This window comes from Vipera berus, assembly GCF_964194415.1.
Source record: "Vipera berus genome assembly, chromosome: 15".
NCBI classification, from domain to species: Eukaryota; Metazoa; Chordata; class Lepidosauria; order Squamata; family Viperidae; genus Vipera; species Vipera berus.
In genome coordinates this window covers 7368067-7395162 of record NC_138218.1, presented here as the reverse complement: position 1 = coordinate 7395162, position 27096 = coordinate 7368067, and the positions used below count along the sequence as shown (strand labels likewise).

The window sequence follows — 27096 nt, the reverse complement described above, 5'->3', positions numbered from 1 at the left end:
CCAACCAACAACCAACAACTAACCAACAACCAATAACTAACCAACAACCAACAACTAACCAACAACCAACAACTAACCAACAACAACCAATAACTAGCCAACAACTAACCAACCAATCAACCAACCAACAACCAACAACCTAGATGACTGAGAATCTCCATAGATCAGAGACCAGATGACAGTCTGAAATGATCTCCTGCTTGAGCAAAGGGTTGAACTAGAAGACCTCAGAGGTCCCTTCCGAGTCTATTATTTTATGTTCTAGGTCAGGGGTCGGCAACCTCGGCTCTTTTATGACTCGTGGACTTCAACTCCCAGAATTCCTGAGCCAGCATAGCTGGCTCAGGAATTCTGGGAGTTGAAGTCCACGAGTCATAAAAGAGCCGAGGTTGCCGACCCCTGTTCTAGGTTCTAGTTGTGGGTGCTCCTACACTGGAGGTTTTGAGGGGTTTTGATCCCTTATGTTAACCCTGAGCTACGAATAGGATAGGATAGGATAAGATAGGATAGGATAGGATAGGATAGGATAGGATAGGATAGGATAGGATAGGATAGGATAGAATAGAATAGAATAGAATAGAATAGAATAGAATAGAATAGAATAGAATAGAATAGAATAGAATAGAATAGAATAGAATAGAATAATAGAATAGAATAGAAAATATGGAAAATAGAAGAATAGAATAGAATAGAATAGAATAGAATAGAATAGAATAGAATAGAATAGAATAGAATAGAATAGAAAAGAATAGAATAGAATAGAATAGAATAGAATAGAATAGAATAGAATAGAATAGAATAGAATAGAATAGAATAGAATAGAATAGAATGAAGAATAGAAAATATGGAAAATAGAATAGAATAGAATAGAATAGAATAGAATAGAATAGAATAGAATAGAATAGAATAGAATAGAATAGAATAGAATAGAATAGAATAGAATAGAATAGAATAGAATAGAATAGAATAGAATAGAATAGAATAGAATATTGGCCAAGTGTGATTGCACACACCAGGATTTGTCTCTGGTGCCTAAGCTCTCAGTGTACACACAAGCAACATTCTCCTCTATTAGTACTGGAGGTTTTTAAGAAGAGCTTGGACAACCACTTGTCTGAAATGGTATAGGGGTCTCCTGCTTGATCAGGGGGTTGGACTAGAAGACCTCCAAGGTCCCTTCCAACTCTGCTATTCTCTTATGACAATGTCGATACTGAATAGTGACAAAGCTCTTTCCCCAACCCCCAAAGGCACAAAGTGAAGTAAACCAAGCATCTTAATTCGAGTTTATTTTCTGCCAAAATTTGATTTGAATTTCATTCATGTGAAGCAAAGTTGTTCGACCGCTGCCCTATCGGTCCTGGCTATCTTTCTCTAAGGGGGTGGGGGGGGAAAAGAAAATGGGAAAAGCAACAAAACACTTAAAAGAGCCGTTGAGGCCACTTTGGAGGCTTATCTGTGTCCTAATGTGTCACAGATAAACCTCCAAGTGGCCTCAACGACTCTCGGAAAGGATGGAAATGACCAAATCCTTCCCTTCCCCACCATCCAGTCAGAGCCGAAGAAGCTTCTGGGATGAGAAGCGAAATGTCTTCAAAGAAAAACAAGAAAGTCCAGTTGCCTCCTGGAATATGCATATGAAAGCAACTTTTTCCAATTGAGTAGTGTGACACACACGCGCGCGCGCGCACACACACACACACCGCTTGTCCAACTTGGGGGAAAAAATCTAGAACTAGAAGTCACGGTCTGAGCTGCAGGAAGTTCTAATTTAGAGCAACATCAGTACCCCTTATTTGTGCTCAATGACACCCCCAAAATTACTTTCGTGTTTGTTGCATGTAGACACGTCAGATTTTATTTTATATATATGCTTCTCCCAGAAGGAAGCTGAAGCCACCAGCCTGAGGATGACGGATGGGATTCCGTCGAAACGTTGCTCCTACACCTTCAATTCTACGCGGAAAAAACCCGAATGACCAAAGATCCATATATATATATATATATATATATAGAGAGAGAGAGAGAGAGAGAGGTAGAGGTTCCCCCGCACATGCGTGCTAGTCATTTCCGACTCTAGGGGCCGGTGCTCATCTCCGTTTCAAAGCCGAAGAGCCAGAGCTTGTCCAAGGACGTCTCTGTGGTCATGTGGCCGGCATGACTAGACGCCAAAGGCGCACGGAGCGCTGTTACCTTCCCACCGAAGTGGTCCCTATTTTTCTACTTGCATTTTTACGTGCTTTCGAACTGCTACGTTGGCAGAAGCTGGGATGAGTAACAGGCGCTCACTCTGTTACACGGCACTCGGGATTCGACCCGCCAAACTGCCGACCTTCTGATCGACAAAGCTCAGCGTCCTAACCCACTGAGCCACCGCGTCCCTATATATATATATATATATATATATATATATATATATATATATATATATATATATATATATATATATATATATATATATATATATATATATATATATATATATATATACTTTCTTTCCCCTTTCTATTTACGCGTTTCCCTTTGGTGCAATCCAGAGGCCAGCTTTAATAGGGCCGGTGCAGTAAGAACGAGGATTTCTTCCCAGCGCGCATGTGCAGGAAAGCAAGCCAGTTTTTCTGTTCTTCTTGACATATTCCCTTTTTCCCCCTAAAAGATGTGGCCTTTTCGGCACCTAGAGGGATGCGTTCTCCACCTGCTCCTATACGTTACAAATCTCCCATTTTGCTCCACGCCGTTATTAATGCCTGCACATTAAAACCTGGAACATATGTACTTTTCTGTGCCTCTTCCTCCGCCTGAGGTCCTCACTCTTCCCCCAGAGCAGCAAAAGTGTGATAGAGAACATTTCCAAGCCGAGTATTAGTTCCAGATGCCTCCTAAGGCACGTCAATTTGAACATCACCCCGTAAAAAAAGCACATCTCCGACTTTCAAAGGCAGAGACCCTCTGGGTCATCATCTAATCTTCTGGCTTCATGGCGGCCTTGCTTGCAACTCCTTCAGCGGTTGGGGGTGGGGTGGGAAGAGAGATTTGCCTGACACACCTCTCTCAGCTACACACTGTTAGTAGTGGACCCCTTGCAAAGTAGCCGATCCAATGCATTGTTGCAAGGCATCTTTGGCCCTTTGCTTCGGTTCAGGAATTCAGATGGCCGACGAACCGAACAGAAGAAAATAATAATGTTGGAAGGGACCTTGGAGGTCTTCTAGTCCAACCCCCTGCTCAGGCAGGAAACCCTACACCATTTTCAGACAAATGGTTGCCCGGTCTCTTCTTAAAAACCTCCAGTGTTGGTGTATCTACAACTTCCGGAGGTAAGTTCTTCCCCTTAATTGTTCTAGTTAGGAAGTTTCTCCTTCATTCAAGTTTGTTTCTCTCCTTGATTAGTTTCCATCCGTTGCTTCTTGTCTTGTCTTCTGGTGCTTTGGAGAACAGAGGTTGACCCCCCCCCCGCTCTTCTCTGTGGCAGCCCCTCAAATATTGGAAGACTGCTATCATGTCACCCCCGGTCCTTTTTTTCACTAGACTAAACATACCCAGTTCCTAAAACTGTGTTTTAAAAATATATTTTAGCTTAACCGTCTCTGTTGCTCTTCTCTGAACTCTTCATCTTTATATATATAGGTAAAGGTAAAGGTTCCCCCGCACATGCGTGCTAGTCTTTTGCGACTCTAGGGGCCGGTGCTCATCTCCGTTTCAAAGCCGAAGAGCCAGCGCTTGTCCGAGGACGTCTCCGTGGTCATGTGGCCGGCATGACTAGACGCCAAAGGCGCACGGAACGCTGTTACTTTCCCACCGTTGTGGTCCGTATTTTTCTACTTGCATTTTTACGTGCTTTCGAACTGCTAGGTTGGCAGAAGCTGGGACGCGTAACAGGCGCTCACTCTGTTACGCGGCGCTCGGGATTCGACCCGCCAAACTGCCGACCTTCTGATCGACAGGCTCAGCGACCTAACCCACTGAGCCACCACGTTCCTTAGAACTACTGATAGAAAAGAATATTTGTAGCGAACAAAACTGGAAGCAATATTCCAGTTCGCACCATTTCGGCAGAACCGGTAACTATTTTGTTGTTGTTGTTGCCCAGGGCCGGAACGGACTTCTGGAAGCGGCATCAACACAGAGAACCGGTTGTTCACATTATTTGAATCCCACCACTGCCTTTGATACAGGGTTGAGTTTGAGGATATAATATTCTGTCAGTGGGGTGGGGTGGGGTCTCCTCCAGGTACCCATCTCACAGACGCCAGTCGGAGGGCACGGGGAGCAACTTGCCAATTGGCCTCTACATTGTCCAGGAGAAACATCTCGCCAAACGTGGAGGCTTTGCCGTAAACAGCAAAGAGCAAAGCTTTTTCATGGATGAGTTTGTACAGTGAATACAGCATTAATACATGACAGGTCTCCTGGCGTCGATTCTCCTTTGGCAGAAATCCTGCATGAAAATATAAACTTTCTTGGATGGCGGAGAACCTATATCTGACTTTCCAAAAAAAGAAAAGTAAAGCTGCCCACAGATGTTGTAAACATCTCTCTCTCTCTCTCTTAAAATATTTTAATTTGTCTACTTAAACCTATGCCTGTGACATCCCTACGCCATGCGTCTGGTAAACTCGTAAGATTTGTTTTTCTCGCCAGGCACATGTATACGTAACCTGAACTAGACTGTGTTGTCCCTCTGTGTCATATGATAGAGGTGGGTACATGCATAATTCGGTGTTTATTTATTTATTCTTATCATATTTATGTTGTGTCTATCGGAGATGGTGACCCTTTGAGAGCTGCACGCAACGAAATTTCATTTTAATGTATGCCGATTAGTGTACATTCAAAGTGACAGTGAAGTTATTATTCTATTCTATTCTATATTCTATTCTATTCTATTCTATTCTATATTCTATTTTATTCTATATTCTATTCTATTCTATATTCTATTCTACTATTCTATTCTCTATTCTTTTCTATTTCTATTCTATTCTATTCTATTCTATTCTATTCTACTCTACTCTACTCTGTTGTTGTTGTTGTTGTTGTTAGTTGCGAAGTCATGTCCGACCCATCGCGACCCTATGGACAACGTTCCTCCAGGCCTTCCTGTCCTCTACCATCTTCTGGAGTCCATTTAGGCTCACGCCTACTGCTTCAGTGACTCCATCCAGCCACCTCATTCTCTGTCGTCCCCTTCTTCTATTGCCCTCAATCTTTCCCAGCATTAGGCTCTTCTCCAGTGAGTCCTTCCTTCTCATTAGGTGGCCAAAGTATTTGAGTTTTAGCTTCAGGATCTGGCCTTCTAAAGAGTAGTCAGGGTTGATCTCCTCTAGGACTGACCGGTTTGATCGCCTTGCAGTCCAAGGGACTCGCAGGAGTCTTCTCCAGCACCATAGTTCAAAGGCTTCAATTCTTTGGCGCTCAGCCTTTCTTACGGTCCAGCTTTCACTGCCATACATTGCAACTGGGAAGACCGTAGCCTTGACTATACGCACTTTTGTTGACAGGGTGATGTCTCTGTTTTTTTAGTGTGCTGTCTAGATTTGCCATGGCTTTCCTCCCCAGGAACAAGCGTCTTTTTATTTCTTGGCTACAGTCCCCATCTGCAGTGATCTTGGAGCCCAGGAAAATAAAATCTGTCACTACCTCCATTTCTTCCACTCTACTCTACTCTACTCTACTCTACTCTACTCTACTCTACTCTACTCAATTCTATTCTTATTCAATATTCATATTTCTATTCTATTCTATTCTATTCTATTCTATTCTATTCTACTCTACTCTACTCTACTCTACTCTACTCTACTCTACTCTACTCTACTCTACTCTATTCTATTCTATTCTACTCTATTCTTTCTATTCCACTCCATTCCATCTATTCTATTCTATTCTATTCTATTCTATTCTATTCTATTCTATTCTATTCTATTCTATTCTATTCTATTCTATTCTATTCTATTCTATTCTATTCTAATTCTATTCTATTCTAATTCTACTCTATTCTATTACACTCCATTCCATGTTTATTCTATTCTATTCTATTCTATTCTATTCTATTCTATTCTATTCTATTCTATTCTATTCTATTCGATTCTATTCTATTCTATTCTATTCTATTCTATTCGATTCTATTCTATTCTATTCGATTTGATTCGATTCTATTCGATTCTTCATTCTATTCTATTCTATTCTATTCTATTCTATTCTATTCTATTCTATTCTATTCTATTCTATTCTTATGTCAGAGGTATTTATTCCATAAATAAGGCCAGCATCTACTCACCTGTATACAGGTCGGTGTTGGTGTATTCATCCACCTTTTTGTGATGCAAAATATAATCAGAGACTTTGGTTCCAATGGCTGGCTGGACGTCTATCCATTGCAAGGAGACAACTGAGCTGGAAGGCTCCACAGTGGGAGAAAGACGCAAACTAGACAGAAGAACGAAGGGGGGGGAAAGGAGGGGCAGATTCAAAATCAACCTTCGGGGGTGCTGGAAATGGAGGCAGGTTTGTGATGAGGTGCCCACACACGAAACTTTGTCCTCGGAAAGACTGGTGTGGTCTTCCTAGCCTGATATCAAACACAAAACTCTCCTTTGTGTCTTTGATGGGTGGAGAAAAGTTTGCTTTGACACAAAGTTTTGCTTGGCTTTGATACGCAAGACAGATATGTCTGCAACCCTTCTTGCGGCAAGAAATATAGCCTTTTTTTTCTTCGTGTTTTATTTAGGGAAGCTGAAACTGTCCTTGTTAGTTTGCATCTTCTCAGTGCTAAAAGAGAATGGCAATTGCTCTCCCTTTATACAGAGCTCCTTCTAGCACTGAGGATGCTACCTAGTTTGGTAATAAAATGTCTGCAAGAAAACAAGCCAGCTCAGAGAATACCGAGGACCACACAGTCGCCCTCTCCTCCTCCTCCTCCTCCTCCTCATCTTCCTCTCTGCAAACCAACTCCCTTCTAGCACTGATGGTGTTACCTAGTTGGGTAATGAAACATTTGCAAGAAAAAAACCTGGCTCGGAGACCACCAAGGATCCCTCAGTCCTCCTCCTCCTCCTCTTCCTCCTCCTCTCTGCAAACCCACTTCTTTCTAGCACTGATGGTGTTACCAAGTTGGGTCATGAAATGTCTGCAAGAAAGCAACCAAGCTCAGAGAGCACCAAGGACCCCACAGTCCTCCTCTTCCTCCTCCTCTCTGCAAACCCACTTCTTTCTAACACTGACGGTGTTACCTAGTTGGGTAATGAAACATTTGCAAGAAAACAACCTGGCTCAGAGACCACCAAGGATCCCACAGTCCTCCTCCTCCTCCTCCTCTTCCTACTACTCTCTGCAAACCCACTTCTTTCTAGCACTGATGGTGTTACCTAGTTGGGTCATGAAACATTTGCAAGAAAACAACCTGGCTTGGAGTACACCAAGGATCCCACAGTCCTCCTCCTCCTCCTCCTCCTCCTCCTCCTCCTCCTCTTCTTACTACTCTCTGCAAACCCACTTCTTTCTAGCACTGATGGTGTTACCTAGTTGGGTCATGAAATGTCTGCAAGAAAAATGCCAAGCTCAGAGAGCACCAAGGACCCCACAGATGACCTCCTCCTCTTCCTCCTCCTCCTCCTCCTCTTCCTCCCCGCAAGCCCCACTTCCTTCTAGCACTTATGACATAATTTAGTTGGGTCATGAAACCTCTGTAAGAAAATAACCCTCAGAGAGCACTCAGGACCCCACAATTCAACCCTGACCCACAACTATTCTTCTCTTCTTGATATTACAAGTCGATGCAAAAAAAAATGGAACAGAGGATATTTTGGCTGAATTTAATAATAAAAAAAAATGCAGGCACTGGCCCTGTTGGTAAAAGAGATACTCACATGGGCTGGGGAAGCGGACTGCAGCTGGGGAGGCCGTTCTCATCAAAGGCATTAAGGTCACACCGACACCAGTCCTCAATCACCTCTCCTTTCCCGGAGCACCAGTAAGAGCTCATGAGGGCCGCCTTGAAGGCCTGGGAAGGAAGAACAGGTCAAAGCTTCTGTCTGAATGGATGGCTGAGGCAGGCGATGGCAAAAAAACGGTGAGTTGTACTAACTAGCTGGTGCAAGAAGAAAGATGTTGGGGGAATCTTGAGTTGTTCTTTGGATCGATCTCAACTGTTTGGTCCAGAACAGCAACATCCCTGATGTTTCTATGCTTCTGGAGATCTTTAAGAAGAGACTGGACAATCACCTGTCTGAGATGGTGTAGGTTCTCCTGCTTAAGCGGGGGGTTGGACTAGAAGACCTCCAAGGTCCCTTCCAGCCCTATCCTATCCTATCCTACCCTACTCTATTCTACCCTACCCTATTCTTCTATTCTATTCTATTCTATTCTATTCTATTCTATTCTATTCTATTCTATTCTATTCTATTCTATTCTAATTCTATTCTACTCTATATTCTATTCTATTCTATTCTTATTCTAATTCTATTCCATCCCATAATTCTATTCTATTCTATTCTTATTCTAATTCTATTCCATCCCATAATTCTATTCTATTCTATTCTTATTCTAATTCTACTTTATACTCTACATTCTATTCTATTCTATTCTAATTAATTCTATTCTATTCTAATTCCGTTCTATTCTATTCTTCATTCCTCTATTCTATTCTATTCTATTCTATTCTATTCTATTCTATTCTATTCTATTCTATTCTATTCTATTCTATTCTATTCCATTCAATTATAATTATAATTCTATTTTATTCTTTGTACACGCTCACATTTACACACCTTCGAAAGGTGAAGACGAACAGAAGAAAATAACAGAGTTGGAAGGGAGTTTGGAGGTCTTCTAGTCCAACCCCTGCTCGAGCAGGAGAGCCTACATCATTTCAGACAAATGTCTGTCCAGTGTCTTCTTAAAAACCTCCAGTGATGAAGCACCTACAACTTCTGGAGGCAACGTCAGTTCCACTGGTTAATTGTCCTCACTGTTAAGAAGTTGCTTCTCTCCTGGATTAGTTTCCATCCCTTGTTTCTTGTCCTGCCTTCTGGGGCTTCGGAAAATAATTTGACACCCCCCCCCTTTTCTTTGTGGCAGCCCCTCAAATACCAGAATGCTGCTATCATGTCCCCCCTTGTCCTTCTTTTCTCCGGACTAGCCAAGCCGAAATCCTGCAGCCGTTCTTCGTGCGTTTTAGTCTCCAGGCCTTAGCTGCTCTTCTTCTCTCCAATTCCTTTGGGAATCTAACTCGAAGAGGTCAGGCAGGCTAATCTGATCATGCTTAATGTCATTTGTTCCTTACTGTAAGTTGGGCTCAGTTTAATCAGATCCTGCGGATACGCAGGGACAATTACGTCTTGCCACAACCTTTTAGAAATGAAGTTATTCCTGCAACACATCCATCAACCCCCTTCCTTTCTCGTCAAGAGTGAATTCATGCCACAGGCCTTAATAAGGTTACACAGGCCCACACGGATGTCCATTGCTCTCTCCTGCTGCAAGCTCCATTTGCCGATAGCTATCAAGCAACAGTTGACGTCAAAGAGAAGAACGGTGGCAGGAACTGGGTATGTCCACTCCAGTGGGGGGGGGGGAAAGACCTAGGGGGTCTTCACAATATTTGAGGGGCTGCCCCAAAGAAGAGGGAGTCAAGCTCTTGAGGGGTGGCCCCAAAGAAGAGGGAGTCAAGCTCTTGAGGGGCGGCCCCAAAGAAGAGGGAGTCAAGCTCTTGAGGGCCGGCCCCAAAGAAGAGGGAGTCAAGCTCTTGAGGGGCTGCCCCAAAGAAGAGGGAGTCAAGCTCTTGAGGGGCTGCCCCAAAGAAGAGGGAGTCAAGCTCTTGAGGGCCTGCCCCAAAGAAGACAGAGTCAAGCTCTTCTCCAAAGCCCCTGAAGGCAGGACAAGAAGCAACAGATGGAAACTCATCAAGGAGAGAAGCAACCTGGAACTAAGGAGAAACTTCCTAACAGTGAGGACAATTAATCAGCAGAACAGCTTGCCACCAGAAGTTGTGGGTGCTCCATCACAGGAGGCTTTGAAGAAGAGACTGGACCACCATTGGGTCTGGAATGGGATAGGGTCTCTTGCTTGAGCAGGGGGCTGGAACAGAAGACCTCCAAGGTCCCTTCCATAACCCTCCTGTTATTTTGGGAAGGACTGGAATGGGGGCGGGGGATGGTGTGTGAGCTGAACCGAAGGGAAAGGTTAAAAGAGCTGGTGTGTGTGTGTGTGTGTGTGTGTGTTGATGATTATGATGTTTGCTTTTCCTCAGACATTTGAACAACGTGGCTGGGAGTCTGAGCTGCCCCCCCCCCCCGCAGAGAAGGATCCAAAGGGAGACATCTGAGACGTCTTTAGTGTGAAGGCTTCAAAAGTTCAAAGTAGGCTTAGGAGAGGAATCTCCTCTGTCTCCATCAGGTTATTCTTACAAGACTTTTTCCCCGTGGCTGCCGTTTTTGCTGGGACTCTCCAGGCAACTATCCTTGGAGGACCCCCTCTTCTCCATCAGAAGGGGTCACCAACAAAACTGGTGCCGTTCAGTTCTCCACCCTCCTAGGTTGGGCCTCCTGGCTTTGGAGGCTCTAAAACCTTGTTTGCCCGCCCTGCTAAGTGGCCGTGGAGTCCTAACCTTATAACCTTCACCGGCCTTGACAAGCTACTTGAGGGAAAGGAAATGCTAACTTACCCAGGAGGGTGGCTCAGTCATGCATCACGTCAAGACTGCAAAGCTCTACTTGGGGACACGTTGCTCAGAGCTGTGCAGAAAAAACGACCCTGTGGGTTCCCCCCCCCTTATACCTATTTCGATAAAAGGGAGTTTGCTTTGGGTGGTTCTTTCAAAGCAGACTAGAATTCCAGGACGATCCCACGGAAGCAGAGTGGGTCCACTTTGTTCAGGGATTTTTTAAAAAAAAAACGATCAAGAAATGTCCTACTTTTTCCAAGCGCGGTTCTCTTTTGCAGCGATTTAAAACTAATTTTTTTTTTTGCTTTGACTAAGCCCTATTTATTTCTTTGTTGTCTTTCTCCTTGGATGTTTTATTGTCCTGTTTGGCTCTTGCTTTGTTTAAACTTCCTTTCTTATTATTTCTTCTTCTTTTTTTTATGGTCCTCAGCTGCCTAGAGCAGCCCCAGACCAAGGTAGGTGGCAAATAAATTTAATAGTAACAATAATAATTTACAGTGCTTTCTTGGCTTTTCTTGCTCGGGAATTGAGCCAAATGTTCTGCCCTAAATCAGGAGGAAATTTCCCCTATGGAGTTTTTTCTTTTCTTTTCCATATCTGGATGTAAGGGAAGACGAAGGATTTGCAAAACAAAAATCATGACAAACAAGACTATTAACAAATAACAGAATATAATAGAATAGAATAGAATAGAATAGAATAGAATAGAATAGAATAGAATAGAATAGAATAGAATAGAATAGAATAGAATAGAATAGAATAGAATAGAATAGAATTTGTAAGGAATAGAATAGAATAGAATAGAATAGAATAGAATAGAATAGAATAGAATAGAATAGAATAGAATAGAATAGAATAGAATAGAATAGAATAGAATAGAATAGAATAGAAGTTGTAAGGAATAGAATAGAATAGAATAGAATAGAATAGAATAGAATAGAATAGAATAGAATAGAATAGAATAGAATAGAATAGAATAGAATAGAATAGAATAGAATAGAATAGAATAGGAGTTGTAAGGAATAGAATAGAATAGAATAGAATAGAATAGAATAGAATAGAATAGAATAGAATAGAATAGAATAGAATAGAATAGAATAGAAGTTGTAAGGAATAGAATAGAATAGAATAGAATAGAATAGAATAGAATAGAATAGAATAGAATAGAATAGAATAGAATAGGAGTTGTAAGGAATAGAATAGAATAGAATAGAATAGAATAGAATAGAATAGAATAGAATAGAATAGAATAGAATAGAATAGAATAGAATAGAAGTTGTAAGGAATAGAATAGAATAGAATAGAATAGAATAGAATAGAATAGAATAGAATAGAATAGAATAGAATAGAATAGAATAGAATAGAATAGAATAGAATAGAATAGAATAGAATAGAATAGAATAGGAGTTGTAAGGAATAGAATAGAATAGAATAGAATAGAATAGAATAGAATAGAATAGAATAGAATAGAATAGAATAGAATAGAATAGAATAGAATAGGAGTTGTAAGGAATAGAATAGAATAGAATAGAATAGAATAGAATAGAATAGAATAGAATAGAATAGAATAGAATAGAATAGAATAGAATAGAATAGAAGTTGTAAGGAATAGAATAGAATAGAATAGAATAGAATAGAATAGAATAGAATAGAATAGAATAGAATAGAATAGAATAGAATAGAATAGAAGAGAAGTTGTAAGGAATAGAATAGAATAGAATAGAATAGAATAGAATAGAATAGAATAGAATAGAATAGAATAGAATAGAATAGAATAGAATAGAATAGAATAGAGTAGAGTAGGGTAGGGTAGGGTAGGGTAGGGTAGGGTAGGGTAGGGTAGGGTAGGGTAGGGTAGGGTAGAATAGAATAGAATAGAATAGAATAGAATAGAATAGAATAGAATAGAATAGAATAGAATAGAATAGAATAGAATAGAATAGAATAGAATTTGTAAGGAATAGAATAGAATAGAATAGAATAGAATAGAATAGAATAGAATAGAATAGAATAGAATAGAATAGAATAGAATAGAATAGAATAGAATAGAATAGAATAGAATAGAATAGAATAGAATAGAAGTTGTAAGGAATAGAATAGAATAGAATAGAATAGAATAGAATAGAATAGAATAGAATAGAATAGAATAGAATAGAATAGAATAGAATAGAATAGAATAGAATAGGAGTTGTAAGGAATAGAATAGAATAGAATAGAATAGAATAGAATAGAATAGAATAGAATAGAATAGAATAGAATAGAATAGAATAGAATAGAATAGAATAGAAGTTGTAAGGAATAGAATAGAATAGAATAGAATAGAATAGAATAGAATAGAATAGAATAGAATAGAATAGAATAGAATAGAATAGAATAGAATAGAATAGAATAGAATAGAATAGAATAGAATAGAATAGAATAGAATAGAATAGAATAGAATAGAATAGGAGTTGTAAGGAATAGAATAGAATAGAATAGAATAGAATAGAATAGAATAGAATAGAATAGAATAGAATAGAATAGAATAGAATAGAATAGAATAGAATAGGAGTTGTAAGGAATAGAATAGAATAGAATAGAATAGAATAGAATAGAATAGAATAGAATAGAATAGAATAGAATAGAATAGAATAGAAGTTGTAAGGAATAGAATAGAATAGAATAGAATAGAATAGAATAGAATAGAATAGAATAGAATAGAATAGAATAGAATAGAATAGAATAGAATAGAATAGAATAGAATAGAATAGAAGAGAAGTTGTAAGGAATAGAATAGAATAGAATAGAATAGAATAGAATAGAATAGAATAGAATAGAATAGAATAGAATAGAATAGAATAGAATAGGGTAGGGTAGGGTAGGGTAGGGTAGGGTAGGGTAGGGTAGGGTAGGGTAGAATAGAATAGAATAGAATAGAATAGAATAGAATAGAATAGAATAGAATAGAATAGAATAGAATAGAATAGAATAGAATAGAATAGAATAGAATAGAATAGAATAGAATAGGAGTTGTAAGGAATAGAGTAGAGTAGAGTAGAGTAGAGTAGAGTAGAGTAGGGTAGGGTAGGGTAGGGTAGGGTAGGGTAGGGTAGAATAGAATAGAATAGAATAGAATAGAATAGAATAGAATAGAATAGAATAGAATAGAATAGAATAGAATAGAATAGAATAGAATAGAATAGAATAGAATAGAAGTTGTAAGGAATAGAATAGAATAGAATAGAATAGAATAGAATAGAATAGAATAGAATAGAATAGAATAGAATAGAATAGAATAGAATAGAATAGAATAGAATAGAATAGAATAGAATAGAAGTTGTAAGGAATAGAATAGAATAGAATAGAATAGAATAGAATAGAATAGAATAGAATAGAATAGAATAGAATAGAATAGAATAGAATAGAATAGAATAGAATAGAATAGAATAGAATAGAATAGAATAGAATTGGAAGGGACCTTAGAGGTCTTCTAGTCCAACCCCCTGCTCAAGCAGGAGAACCTACACCATCTCAGACAAGTGATTGTTTAGCCTCTTCTTAAAAACCTCCAGTGATGAAGCACCCATGATTTCTGAAGGCAGGCTGCTCCACTGATTAATTGTCCTCACTGTTAGGAAGTTTCTCCTTAGTTCCAGGTTGCTTCTCTCTTTTGTCAGTTTCCATCCATTGCTTCTTGTCCCACCCTCTGGTGCTTTGGAGAATAAGTTGACTCCCTCCCCTTCTTTGTGGCAGCCCCTCAAATACTGGAAGACTGCTATCATGTCGCCCTTATTTCTTCTTTTCTTTAGAGTAGTCAAACCCAAGCCGTTCTTCCTATGTTCTTCACCACTCTCAGCTAGTCAGTCAGTTTTCCAAAAACACGCCAGGGAGAATTTCAAAAGAAGCTTGCAAGCCCCCAAAGAAGGGTCCTCTTTCCTCCTGGGGAAGCGGGGGGGGGGGGAAAGAACCGAACTTTGAGAAATCACAAGTTTGGGGAATAGCGCCGCTGTCATTTGCAACAGTACAAGCAAGGGCCAAGAGGTTGCAATTTGAAAACGCTGGCGACAGATCGGGAATACGGAGCTGGAGAGGGTGAATAGGAAGCACAAAGCAAGCTTCATATAAACATCCTCGTCAGGAATCACAAATGTGCAATTTATTTATTTTTTTAAAACACACACACACACACACCCCAACAGTGGAGAAGGGGTTCCAGTGACTTCATAGGAGCAGGAGGCACGGCCTTTGAAGTCCCCTGGAGTGCTAAAATCATTCTCTCCTCCGGGAAGTGAATACTTGTGACTTTTGTATGTATTAAGCTGAGTTAAGGAGCAAAATAAGGACGAAGCCTCTCTAGTGTGGCTGGCAGGAGACTTTGTCCCTTTCTCACCTTCACACCCTCCAGCTGTTGTGACTCCCAGAGCTTCAGATCCTGAAGTGCAAACCACTGGATGTTTGCAGGCTGTCACAGGAGGGGGTCACAAGGACAGAAGACAGCCAAGCTGGGCAGTTTGATGCTGGGTGAGTGTGACAGACACAAACCAGGGGGGACACGGGGCAGGACTGGAAAACGTGCAGCCTCTTTAGAGCTTTCCAAGTGAGGGAGATGGTTCCATAATCCCTTTTTTCTTTCTTTTTCTTTCTTTCTTTCTTTTTCTTTCTTTCTTTCTTTTTCTTTCTTTCTTTCTTTCTTTCTGTCTTTTTCTTTCTTTCTTTCTTTCTTTCTTTCTTTCTTTCTTTCTTTCTTTCTCTTTCTTTCTTTCTTTCCCAAATAGATAATCTCTCATGTCTTTCTTTCTCTATTCTTTTCTTTCTTCCCTCCCTCTGTCTCTTTATTCCTTCTTTCTTTGTTTCCTTTCTCTCTCTTCTCTTCTTTCTTTCCTCCTTCCCTCCCTCTGTTTCTTTCTTCCATTCTCCCTCCCTCCCTTAGTTCTTTCTTTCTTTCTTTCTTTTTCTTTCTTACTTTCTTTCTTTTTCTTTCTCTTTCTCTTTTTCTTTCTTTGCCAAATAATCTCTCATCTCTTTCTTTCCTTTCTTTCTTCCATCCCTCCCTCTTTATTCCTTCTCTCTCTCTCTCTCTGTTTCCTTTCTCTCTCTCTTCTTTCTTTCCTCCTTCCCTCCCTCCCTCTTTCTTCCATTCTCCCTCCCTCCCTCTTATTCTTTCTTTCTTTCTTTCTCTTTCTTTCTTTCTTTTTCTTTCTTTCTTTCTTTCTTTTTCTTTCTTTCTTTCTTTCTCTTTCTTTCTTTCTTTCTTTCTTTCTTTCCTCTTTCTCTTTTTTCTCTCTCCCCCTTCCTTCCTTTCTTTTTTTTCTTTCTTCTCCTTCTTCTCCCTTCCTCCTCCTCCTCCTCCTCCTCCTCCTCTTTCCATATAGTGGCCCAAGGATGCTTGTTATGAATTATCCCTGACTTCCTCTGCCGTCCTAAGGTCTCTTCTCACCCAGCAGATGAAAGCTTGCTATTAAAGGGCAGATGTGCCAAGAAGGACAGACGAAGCCCTCAAGGGACCCACTACAGTCAAGGAGAACTTTCTTTTAAAGCAGGAGAGAAAAAAAACAAGACAAAACAGGAGAAAGCGGGGGGGGGGGAGGGGGAAGGAAGCCAAATTTTCCAAAGAAAACACGTTCCTAGGTTCCGTAGGAGGCCAAACATGTGGTCTCTCGCCGGGCTGAGATCTATCTAGGCATTCATTGCGAGGAGAGGGGAGACGAATTCAAATGGAAACTCTTACTTATCAAAACACAGCCAGGGTAGTTCCAACTCCATTTTTTGTTACCCATGAAAATCGGTGCCTGTGAGTTGACTAAGCGGCAAGGGGCTAGTGACGCCTTTCCGTTCACTTCACACCCACAAACGAGTGAGTTATGAACTCAACATCCTGCCTGTTTGTTTGAAGAGGGCTACTAGCTGACTTACTTACAGACAGAGAACAAATACTGTATAATAGTCAGCTTCCTTCTGAAGAGGAAGAAAGTCATGTTGGCATCATCAAGATACCTTCTCTAGACTCATGGGGGCATCTTGACACAGTCTGAGGACCTCTGGAATTGTCTCTGCCTCTCTCTCTGTCTCCGTCCGTCCATCTATCCACGTCTCTCTTGGGCATCCCTCCTTCCCTCCACCTCTATCACCTCTCTCTCTCTCTCTCTCTCTCTCTCTCTGTCCTGTCTCAGTCATCAATCCATCCACCCTCCCTCCCTCCTATCTATTCTATCATCTGTTGTTAGCTGCGAAGTCGTGTCCGACCCATCGCGACCCCATGGACAACGTTCCTCCAGGCCTTCCTGTCCTCTATCCATTCTATCATCTACCATCTATCTATCCACCTCTCTCTCTTGTGCCTTCTTCCCTCCTTCCCTTCCTGCATCCATCCATCTACATCTATCTATCTATCTATCTATCTATCTATCTATCTATCTATCTATCTATCTATCATCTCTTATCATCTCCCACCTTCCCTCCATCTGTCTATGTCTGTCGGGTCTGTCTGTCTCTCTCTATCTGTCTTTCTGTCTTTCTGTCTTTCTGTCTGTCTATCTATCTATCTATCTATCTATCTATCTATCTATCTATCTATCTATCTATCTATCTATCTGCCTATCTGTCTGTCTCTGTTTCTGTCTATCTCTCTATTTATCTCTCTCTGTCTCTCTCTGTCTCTCTCTCTCTCTATGTCTTTCTGTCTATCTCTCTGCCTATCTATCTATCTATTTATCTACCTATCTATTTATCTATCTATCTATCCATCTCTCTCTCTCTATCTATCTATCTTTCTATCTATCTCTATCTCTCTATCCATCTCTCTATCTCTCTCTCTCTCCATATCTATATCCATCCATCCATCCATCCATCCTCCCTCCTATCGTGGTCCACAACAGTTGTCTGTTCCCTGCCTGCTCACCTCCCTCGTCTCGTTGTCCTGGAGGAGCATATACAACGGGACGATGTGGCTGATCTCCAACAGCACCGGGGTGGGGCTCAGCTGCTCCTTGCCCGCCCGGCGGCAGAGATGGCAGGTTGACGGGCAGCGGCCTTTCTCTTCACAGTGGATCTGCACGCCGGAGATGAGCTGATCGTCGGAGAGCATCTGGGCCGTCAGCAGCCCAGAGAGGTAGGTGATGAACGGCATCGACTTCAGCTCTTTCTTGTTGCCAAGTTCTGTCGTTTCTGGATGAGGAACAGAGCAGGGTTGGAAGGAGGGAGAAGACAAGACAATGGGCCTTCGTGGTCCTGTGAAAGGTTTTATGCATCAAATAAATGTACAGCTTAATAGGATGGACTAGAAGACCTCCGAGGTCCCTTCCAACTCTGTGGCTCTGTATATCAAAGGAAGCTCCTTTGCAATTTGAGGCACGGATGCTGCATAGGTGCTCTCTTGCTCTGCCCAGGACAGGGGTAGGCCACCTTGGCTCTTTTATGACTCGTGGACTTCAACTCCCAGAATTCCTCAGCCAGCCACGCTGAGGGGAAAGGGAGAGGTTTCCATGCTGAGCCACGCTGGCTCAGGAATTCTGGGAGTTGAAGTCCACGAGTCATGAAGGGGCCATAGTTCCCCCATACTGGCTGAGGAATTCTGGGAGTTGAAGTCCACGAGTCATAAAAGAGCCAAGTTTGAAGAGCCCCTGTGTTAGGGCAAGGATGAGGATCTATGGCCCTTTTACAATCTGGGAACTTCAACTCCCAGAATTCCTGAGCCAGCTAGAAGGATCATTTTTCTTCACCCCTGTATTAGGCCAAGATGGTTTCTCAAGTAACCTAGATCGGGATAGGCGACCTTGGCTCTTTTATGACTCGTGGACTTCAGCTCCCAGAATTCCTGAGCCAGCCAGTCCACAAGTCATGAAGGGGCCCCCACGCTGGCTCAGGAATTCTGGGAGTTGAAGTCCACAAGTCATGAAGGGGCCATAGTTTCCCCATGCTGGCTCAGGAATTCTGGGAGTTGAAGTCCACCAGTCACGAAGGGGCCATGGTTCCCCCATGCTGGCTCAGGAATTCTGGGAGTTGAAGTCCACCAGTCACAAAAGAGCCAAGGTTGCCTACCCCCGGCACCAGAAGTTGAAAGAGACGAATTGCAAGGTCCTTCCAAGCTGCCAACCCCTAATCTGCTCCATTGTCATCTTTCCGAAGGGCCAATCAAGGATGACCTTTAACACCAACTTGGTTACGTACGTTCTGGACAGTTGGGCCTATTCTGGAACTCGAATTTAGACCTGTCTTTTATTCCTAAGGCATGTCTTTGTGGACCAGAGGGGCCTCGTAAGTATCACTCATCCCAGAGGAGTTTAAGTAAACCCGCCTCCATTTCTTTACAGACAATCTGCTGGCTCAGAGAGGTGGGAAGAGACCAAGGGAAGAGACCACTTTCTAAGTCAAGGACCAGCCTGCCGTGGCCAAAGCTTGGCTCAACTTCACCAACCCCATCTCAGGTTTCGAAGGACAGTTTCGCCGGTGTGAAAGTGCTTGCTTGCTTCACAACTTGCCGAGGATAACAATTAACCGGTGGAACTCCTTGCCTCCAGAAGCTGTGGACACTCCAACCCTGGAAGTTTTTAAGAAGAGACTGGGCGGCCATTGGTCTGAAATGGTAGAGGGTTTCCTGCCTGAGCAAGGGGTTGGACTAGATGACCTCCAAAGTTCCCTCCAACTCTGCTGTTCTCTATTTTTGCTACCAGGAGCTCATTTCTCAAACGTGGGGCTGCAGTGCCATCTAGTGGTTTTGAATGGAAATTCCACATCAAGGCATTTTGGCAAAATACTATAGTTACAGGTGAAACAAAGGTAGATCGCAACATCAATCCAACACATCATGATTTTAACCACCATCAAATGAAATCACAACAGCTGGATTTGGGTCTAGTGCCTACGTGCCTGCTCGGTGCTTTTTTGCTGCTGATGCAGTTCTGAACAACATGAAAAGAAGTTTCATGTGATAGAGATATGGAGTACTGATTGTGGGCTCTTTGGCGCTCTTTGAGCTAGTCTGTTCCTTGCAGACCTTTCATTGCCCAATTAGGTAACCTCATCAGTGCTAGGTGTGGTCATTCCTCTCTTTTGCACTCTGATAAATCTACGCCTCAATTATTGTGTAGGATTCCGGGTTTATTGACTGGTTAAAACAAATTCAGAGAGGGAATTGCAAGAAAGATAAATACATGCCCTATGTCTGCAGACTGAAAAAAACCCTGCTCTGTTGACCTGGAGAAATGCATTCATTTATGTAGACAGAAGGATTGTGATAACCACGTACAGATACGTAAAAATATAGCATTAAAAATGCCCCCCAAATAGGAACAGAAATAATGGGCATACATTACAGTCAAGTAAATATTGCATAAACCAGGGGTCTCCAAACTTGGCAGCTTTAACACTTGTGGCCTTCAATTCCCAGAATTCTTCAGCTAGTCATGCCGACTGAGGAATTCTGGGAGTTGAAGTCCACACATCTGGCTGAGGAATTCTGGGAGTTGAGTCTCCAACCTTGGCAACTTGTGGACCTCAAGTCCCAGAATTCCTCAGACAGCCATGAAATCCATAGAGTTGAAATTCACAAGCCTGGCTGAGGAATTCTGGGAGTTGAAGTACACAAGTTGCCAAGGTTGGAGACTCAGTTCCCAGAATTCCTCAGCCAGACTTGAGGACTTTAACTCCCAGAATTCCTCAGCCAGCCATGAAGTCCATGGAGTTGAAATTGACAAGCCTGGCTGAGGAATCCTGGGAATTGGTCCACAAGTCTGGCTGAGGAATTCTGGGAATTGAGTCTCTAACCTTGGCAACTTGTGGATTCCTCAGCCAGCAATGAATCTCCAAAGCACTTGCCTGAGCAAAGGTTGGACTAGATGACCTCCAAAGTTCCCTCCAACTCTGCTATTCTGTATTTTTGCTACCAGCAGCTCATTTCTCAAACGTGGGGCTGCAGTGCCATCTAGTGGTTTTGAATGGAAATTCCACATCAAGGCATTTTGGCAAAATACTATAGTTACAGGTGAAACAAAGGTAGATCACAACATCAATCCAACACATCATGATTTTAACCACCATCAAATGAAATCACAACAGCTGGATTTGGGTCTAGTGCCTACGTGCCTGCTCGGTGCTTTTTTTTTTTTTGCTGCTGACGCAGTTCTGAACAACACGAAAAGAAGTTTCATGTGATAGAGATATGAAGTACTGATTGTGGGCTCTTTGGCGCTCTTTGAGCTTAGTCTGTTCCTTGCAGACCTTTCATTGCCCAATTAGGTAGCCTCATCAGTGCTAGGTGTGGTCATTCCTCTCTTTTGCGCTCTGATAAATCTATGCCTCAATTGTTGTGTAGGATTCCGGGTTTATTGACTGGTTAAAACAAATTCAGAGAGGGAATTGCAAGAAAGATAAATACATGCCCTGTGTCTGCAGACTGAAAAAAACCCTGCTCCGTTGACCTGGAGAAATGCATTCATTTATGAAGACAGAGAGGGACTGTGATAACCATGTTCAGATACATAAATATATAGCATTAAAAATGCCCCCAATAGGAACAGAAATAATGGGTGTACATTACAGTCAAGTAAATATTGCATAAACCAGGGGTCTCCAAACTTGGCAACTTTTAAGAATTGTGGCCTTCAAATTCCCAGAATTCTTCAGCTAGTCATGCTGGCTGAGGAATTCTGGGAGTTGAAGTCCACAAATCTGGCTGAGGAATTCTGGGAGTTCAGTCTCCAACCTTGGCAACTTGTGGACTTCAAGTCCCAGAATTCCTCAGGCAGCCATGAAGTCCATAGAGTTGAAATTCACAAGCCTGGCTGAGGAATTCTGGGAGTTGAAGTACACAAGTTGCCAGGGTTGGAGACTCAGTTCCCAGAATTCCTCAGCCAGACTTGAGGACTTTAACTCCCAGAATTCCTCAGCCAGCCATGAAGTCCATGGAGTTGAAATTCACAAGCCTGGCTGAGGAATTCTGGGAGTTGAGTCTCTAACCTTGGCAACTGGTGGACTTCAAATCCCAGAATTCCTCAGCCAGCAATGAATCTCCAAAGCACTTGCCTGAGCAAGGGTTGGACTAGATGACCTCCAAAGTTCCCTCCAACTCTGCTATTCTGTATTTTCGCTACCAGGAGCTCATTTCTCAAACGTGGTGCTGCAGTGCCATCTAGTGGTTTTGAATGGAAATTTCACATCAAGGCATTTTGGCAAAATACTTTAGTTACAGGTGAAACAAAGGTAGATCACAACATGAATCCAACACGTCATGATTTTAACCACCATCAAATGAAATCACAACAGCTGGATTTGGGTCTAGTGCCTACGTGCCTGCTCGGTGCTTTTTTTGTGCTGCTGACGCAGTTCTGAACAACATGAAAAGAAGTTTCATGTGATAGAGATATGGAGTACTGATTGTGGGCTCTTTGGCGCTCTTTGAGCTAGTCTGTTCCTTGCAGACCTTTCATTGCCCAATTAGGTAACCTCATCAGTGCTAGGTGTGGTCATTCCCTTCTGTTTTCTTCTAATAAATCTACACCTCAGTTATTGTGTTTAATTTTGGGATTGCTGACTGATTAAAACAAGAAAGATAATACAGGGGCCTGAAGACATGCCCTAGGTGGGCAGACTGAAAAAAACCCTGTATGTTCACCTAGAGACGTGTCTCCGTTCATGTGGACAGGAGGGAACTGTGATAACCATGTTTAAGTACATAAACCACTAGTGTAAGAAGAATAATGCCCCAAAACTAGGACTAGAATTAATGGGTGTAAATTACGGTCAGGTAACTTTGTTGAACAGAACATTGCGTAAATCAGGGATGTCCAAACTTGGCAACCTGTGGACTTCGGAATTGGAGTTGAGTCTCCAACCTTGGCAACTTGTGGACTTCAACTCCCAGAATTCCTCAGCCAGCCATGAAGTCCATGGAGTTGAAATTCACAAGCCTGGTTGAGGAATTCTGGGAGTTGAAGTCCACAAGCCTGGCTGAGGAATTCTGGGAATTGAAGTCCATAAGTCTGGCTGTGGAATTATGGGAGTTGAGTCTCTAACCTTAGCAACTTGTGGACTTCAACTCCCAGAATTCCTCAGCCAGCAATGAATCTCCAAAGCACTTGCCTGAGCATGGGTTGGACTAGATGACCTCCAAAGTTCCCTCCAACTCTGCTATTCTGTATTTTTGCTACCAGGAGCATTTCTCAAACGTGGGGTTGCAGTGCCATCTAGTGGTTTTGAATGGACATTTCACATCAAGGCATTTTGGCAAAACAGCCTGGCTGAGGAATTCTGGGAGTTGAAGTCCATAAGTCTGGCTGAGGAATTCTGGGAACTGAGTCTCTAACCTTGGCAACTTACGGCCTTCAACTCCCAGAATTCCTCAGCCAGGCTTCTCAATTTCAACTCCCTGACTTCATGGCTGCTTGAGGAATTGTGGGAGTTAAAGACCATAAGTCTGGCTCAGGAATTCTGGGACTTGAGTGTCTAACCTTGGCAACTTGTGGATTTCAACTCCCAGAATTCCTCACCCAGGCTAGTGAATTTCAACTCCATGGACTTCATGGCTGGCTGAGGAATTCTGGGAATTGGTCCACAAGTCTGGCTGAAGAATTATGGGAATTGAGTCCCCAACCTTGGCAACTTGTGGACTTCAACTCCCAGAATTCCTCAGCCAGCAATGAATCTCCAAAGCACTTGCCTGAGCAAGGGTTGGACTAGATGACCTCCAATGTTCCCTCCAACTTTGCTATTCTGTATTTTTGCTACCAGGAGCATTTCTCAAACGTGGGGTTGCATTGCCATCTAGTGGTTTTGAATGGAAATTTCACATCAAGGCATTTTGGCAAAATACTTTAGTTACAGGTGAAATAAAGGTAGATCACAACATCAATCCAACACATCATGATTTTAACCACCATCAAATGAAATCACAACAGCTGGATGTGGGTCTAGTGCGTACGTGCCTGCTCGGTGCTTTTTTTTTTTTGCTGCTGACGCAGTTCTGAACAACACGAAAAGAAGTTTCATGTGATAGAGATACGATGTACTGATTGTGGGCTCTTTGGCGCTCTTTGAGCTAGTCTGTTCCTTGCAGACCTTTCATTGCCCAATTAGGTAGCCTCATCAGTGCTAGGTGTGGTCATTCCTCTCTTTTGCGCTCTGATAAATCTATGCCTCAATTGTTGTGTAGGATTCCGGGTTTATTGACTGGTTAAAACAAATTCAGAGAGGGAATTGCAAGAAAGATAAATACATGCCCTGTGTCTGCAGACTGAAAAAAACCCTGCTCCGTTGACCTGGAGAAATACATCCATTTATGAAGACAGAGAGGGACTGTGATAACCATGTTCAGATACATAAATATATAGCATTAAAAATGCCCCCAATAGGAACAGAAATAATGGGTGTACATTACAGTCAAGTAAATATTGCATAAACCAGGGGTCTCCAAACTTGGCAACTTTTAAGAATTGTGGCCTTCAATTCCCAGAATTCTTCAGCTAGTCATGCTGGCTGAGGAATTCTGGGAGTTGAAGTCCACAAATCTGGCTGAGGAATTCTGGGAGTTGAGTCTCCAACCTTGGCAACTTGTGGACTTCAAGTCCCAGAATTCCTCAGGCAGCCATGAAGTCCATAGAGTTGAAATTCACAAGCCTGGCTGAGGAATTCTGGGACTTGAAGTCCACAAGTTGCCAAGGTTGGAGACTGAACTCCCAGAATTCCTCAGCCAGACTTATGGACTTCAATTCCCAGAATTCCTCAGCCAGACTTATGGACTTCCAGAATTCCTCAGCCAGCCATGAAGTCCATGGAGTTGAAATTCACTAGCCTGGGTGAGGAATTCTGGGAGTTGAAGTCCACAAGTTGCCAAGTTTGGAGACTCAGTTCCCAGAATTCCTCAGCCAGACTTGTGGACATTAACTCCCAGAATTCCTCAGGCAGCCATGAAGTCCATGGAGTTGAAATTGACAAGCCTGGCTGAAGAATCCTGGGAATTGGTCCACAAGTCTGGCTGAGGAATTCTGGGAATTGAGTCTCTAACCTTGGCAACTTGTGGATTCCTCAGCCAGCAATGAATCTCCAAAGCACTTGCCTGAGCAAGGGTTGGACTAGATGACCTCCAAAGTTCCCTCCAACTCTGCTATTCTGTATTTTTGCTACCAGGAGCTCATTTCTCAAACGTGGGGCTGCAGTGCCATCTAGTGGTTTTGAATGGAAATTTCACATCAAGGCATTTTGGCAAAATACTTTAGTTACAGGTGAAATAAAGGTAGATCACAACATGAATCCAACACGTCATGATTTTAACCACCATCAAATGAAATCACAACAGCTGGATTTGGGTCTAGTGCCTACGTGCCTGCTCGGTGCTTTTTTGCTGCTGACGCAGTTCTGAACAACATGAAAAGAAGTTTCATGTGATAGAGATATGAAGTACTGATTGTGGGCTCTTTGGCGCTCTTTGAGCTTAGTCTGTTCCTTGCAGACCTTTCATTGCCCAATTAGGTAACCTCATCAGTGCTAGGTGTGGTCATTCCCTTCTGTTTTCTTCTAATAAGTCTACACCTCAGTTATTGTGTTTAATTTTGGGATTGCTGACTGATTAAAACAAGAAAGATAATACAGGGGCCTGAAGACATGCCCTAGGTGGGCAGACTGAAAAAAAACCCTGTATGTTCACCTAGAGACATGTCTCCGTTCATGTGGACAGGAGGGAACTGTGATAACCATGTTTAAGTACATAAACCATAGTGTAAGAAGAATGCCCCCAAACTAGGACTAGAATTAATGGGTGTAAATTACGGTCAGGTAACTTTGTTGAACAGAACATTGCGTAAATTAGGGATGTCCAAACTTGGCAACTTGTGGACCTCGGAATCTCCAACCTTGGCAACTTGTGGACTTCAAATCCCAGAATTCCTCAGCAAGCAATGAATCTCCAAAGCACTTGCCTGAGCAAGGGTTGGACTAGATGACCTCCAAAGTTCCCTCCAACTCTGCTATTCTGTATTTTTGCTACCAGGAGCATTTCTCAAACGTGGGGTTGCAGTGCCATCTAGTGGTTTTGAATGGAAATTTCACATCAAGGCATTTTGGCAAAACAGCCTGGCTGAGGAATTCTGGGAGTTGAAGTCCATAAGTCTGGCTGAGGAATTCTGGGAGTTGAAGTCCATAAGTCTGGCTGAGGAATTCTGGGAACTGAGTCTCTAACCTTGGCAACTTATGGCCTTCAACTCCCAGAATTCCTCAGCCAGGCTTCTCAATTTCAACTCCCTGACTTCATGGCTGCTTGAGGAATTGTGGGAGTTAAAGACCATAAGTCTGGCTCAGGAATTCTGGGACTTGAGTGTCTAACCTTGGCAACTTGTGGATTTCAACTCCCAGAATTCCTCACCCAGGCTAGTGAATTTCAACTCCATGGACTTCATGGCTGGCTGAGGAATTCTGGGAATTGGTCCACAAGTCTGGCTGAAGAATTATGGGAATTGAGTCCCCAACCTTGGCAACTTGTGGACTTCAACTCCCAGAATTCCTCAGCCAGCAATGAATCTCCAAAGCACTTGCCTGAGCATGGGTTGGACTAGATGACCTCCAATGTTCCCTCCAACTTTGCTATTCTGTATTTTTGCTACCAGGAGCATTTCTCAAACGTGGGGTTGCAGTGCCATCTAGTGGTTTTGAATGGAAATTTCACATCAAGGCATTTTGGCAAAATACTATAGTTACAGGTAACATAAAGGTAGATCACAACATCAATCCAACACATCATGATTTTAACCACCATCAAATGAAATCACAACAGCTGGATTTGGGGCTACTGTCTACGTGCCTGCTCGGTGCTTTTTTGCTGCTGATGCAGTTCTGAACAACATGAAAAGAAGTTTCATGTGATAGAGATACGATGTACTGATTGTGGGCTCTTTGGCGCTCTTTGAGCTAGTCTGTTCCTTGCAGACCTTTCATTGCCCAATTAGGTAACCTCATCAGTGCTAGGTGTGGTCATTCCCTTCTGTTTTCTTCCTCAGCCAGGCTTCTCAATTTCAACTCCCTGACTTCATGGCTGCTTGAGGAATTGTGGGAGTTAAAGACCATAAGTCTGGCTCAGGAATTCTAACCTTGGCAACTTGTGGATTTCAACTCCCAGAATTCCTCACCCAGGCTAGTGAATTTCAACTCTATGGACTTCATGGCTGGCTGAGGAATTCTGGAAGTCCATAAGTCTGGCTGAGGAATTCTGGGAATTGAAGTCCATAAGTCTGGCTGAGGAATTCTGGGAGTTGAGTCTCTAACCTTGGCAACTGGTGGGCTTCAAATCCCAGAATCCCTCAGCCAGCAATGAATCTCCAAAGCACTTGCCTGAGCAAGGGTTGGACTAGATGACCTCCAAAGTTCCCTCCAACTCTGCTATTCTGTATTTTTGCTACCCGGAGCTCATTTCTCAAACGTGGGGTTGCAGTGCCATCTAGTGACTAGACCATCTCCAAAGTCCCTCCCGACTCTTGTTA

At 42.3% G+C, this 27096-nt stretch overlaps 1 protein-coding gene across 1 annotated transcript in view; it reads right to left on the bottom strand.

The window, feature by feature from the left end:
* The window catches only part of ASTN2 (astrotactin 2), a gene marked incomplete at its 5' end in the record, with an annotated part of 296834 nt that overhangs the window by 29470 nt on the left and 240268 nt on the right, over positions 1–27096 (bottom strand). Inside the window, 3 exons of the mRNA XM_081339487.1 lie at positions 6275–6423; positions 7863–7996; positions 17535–17800. Of these exons, the coding sequence (XP_081195613.1) occupies positions 6275–6423; positions 7863–7996; positions 17535–17800 (549 nt within the window). The remainder of the gene's footprint in view (positions 1–6274; positions 6424–7862; positions 7997–17534; positions 17801–27096) is intronic.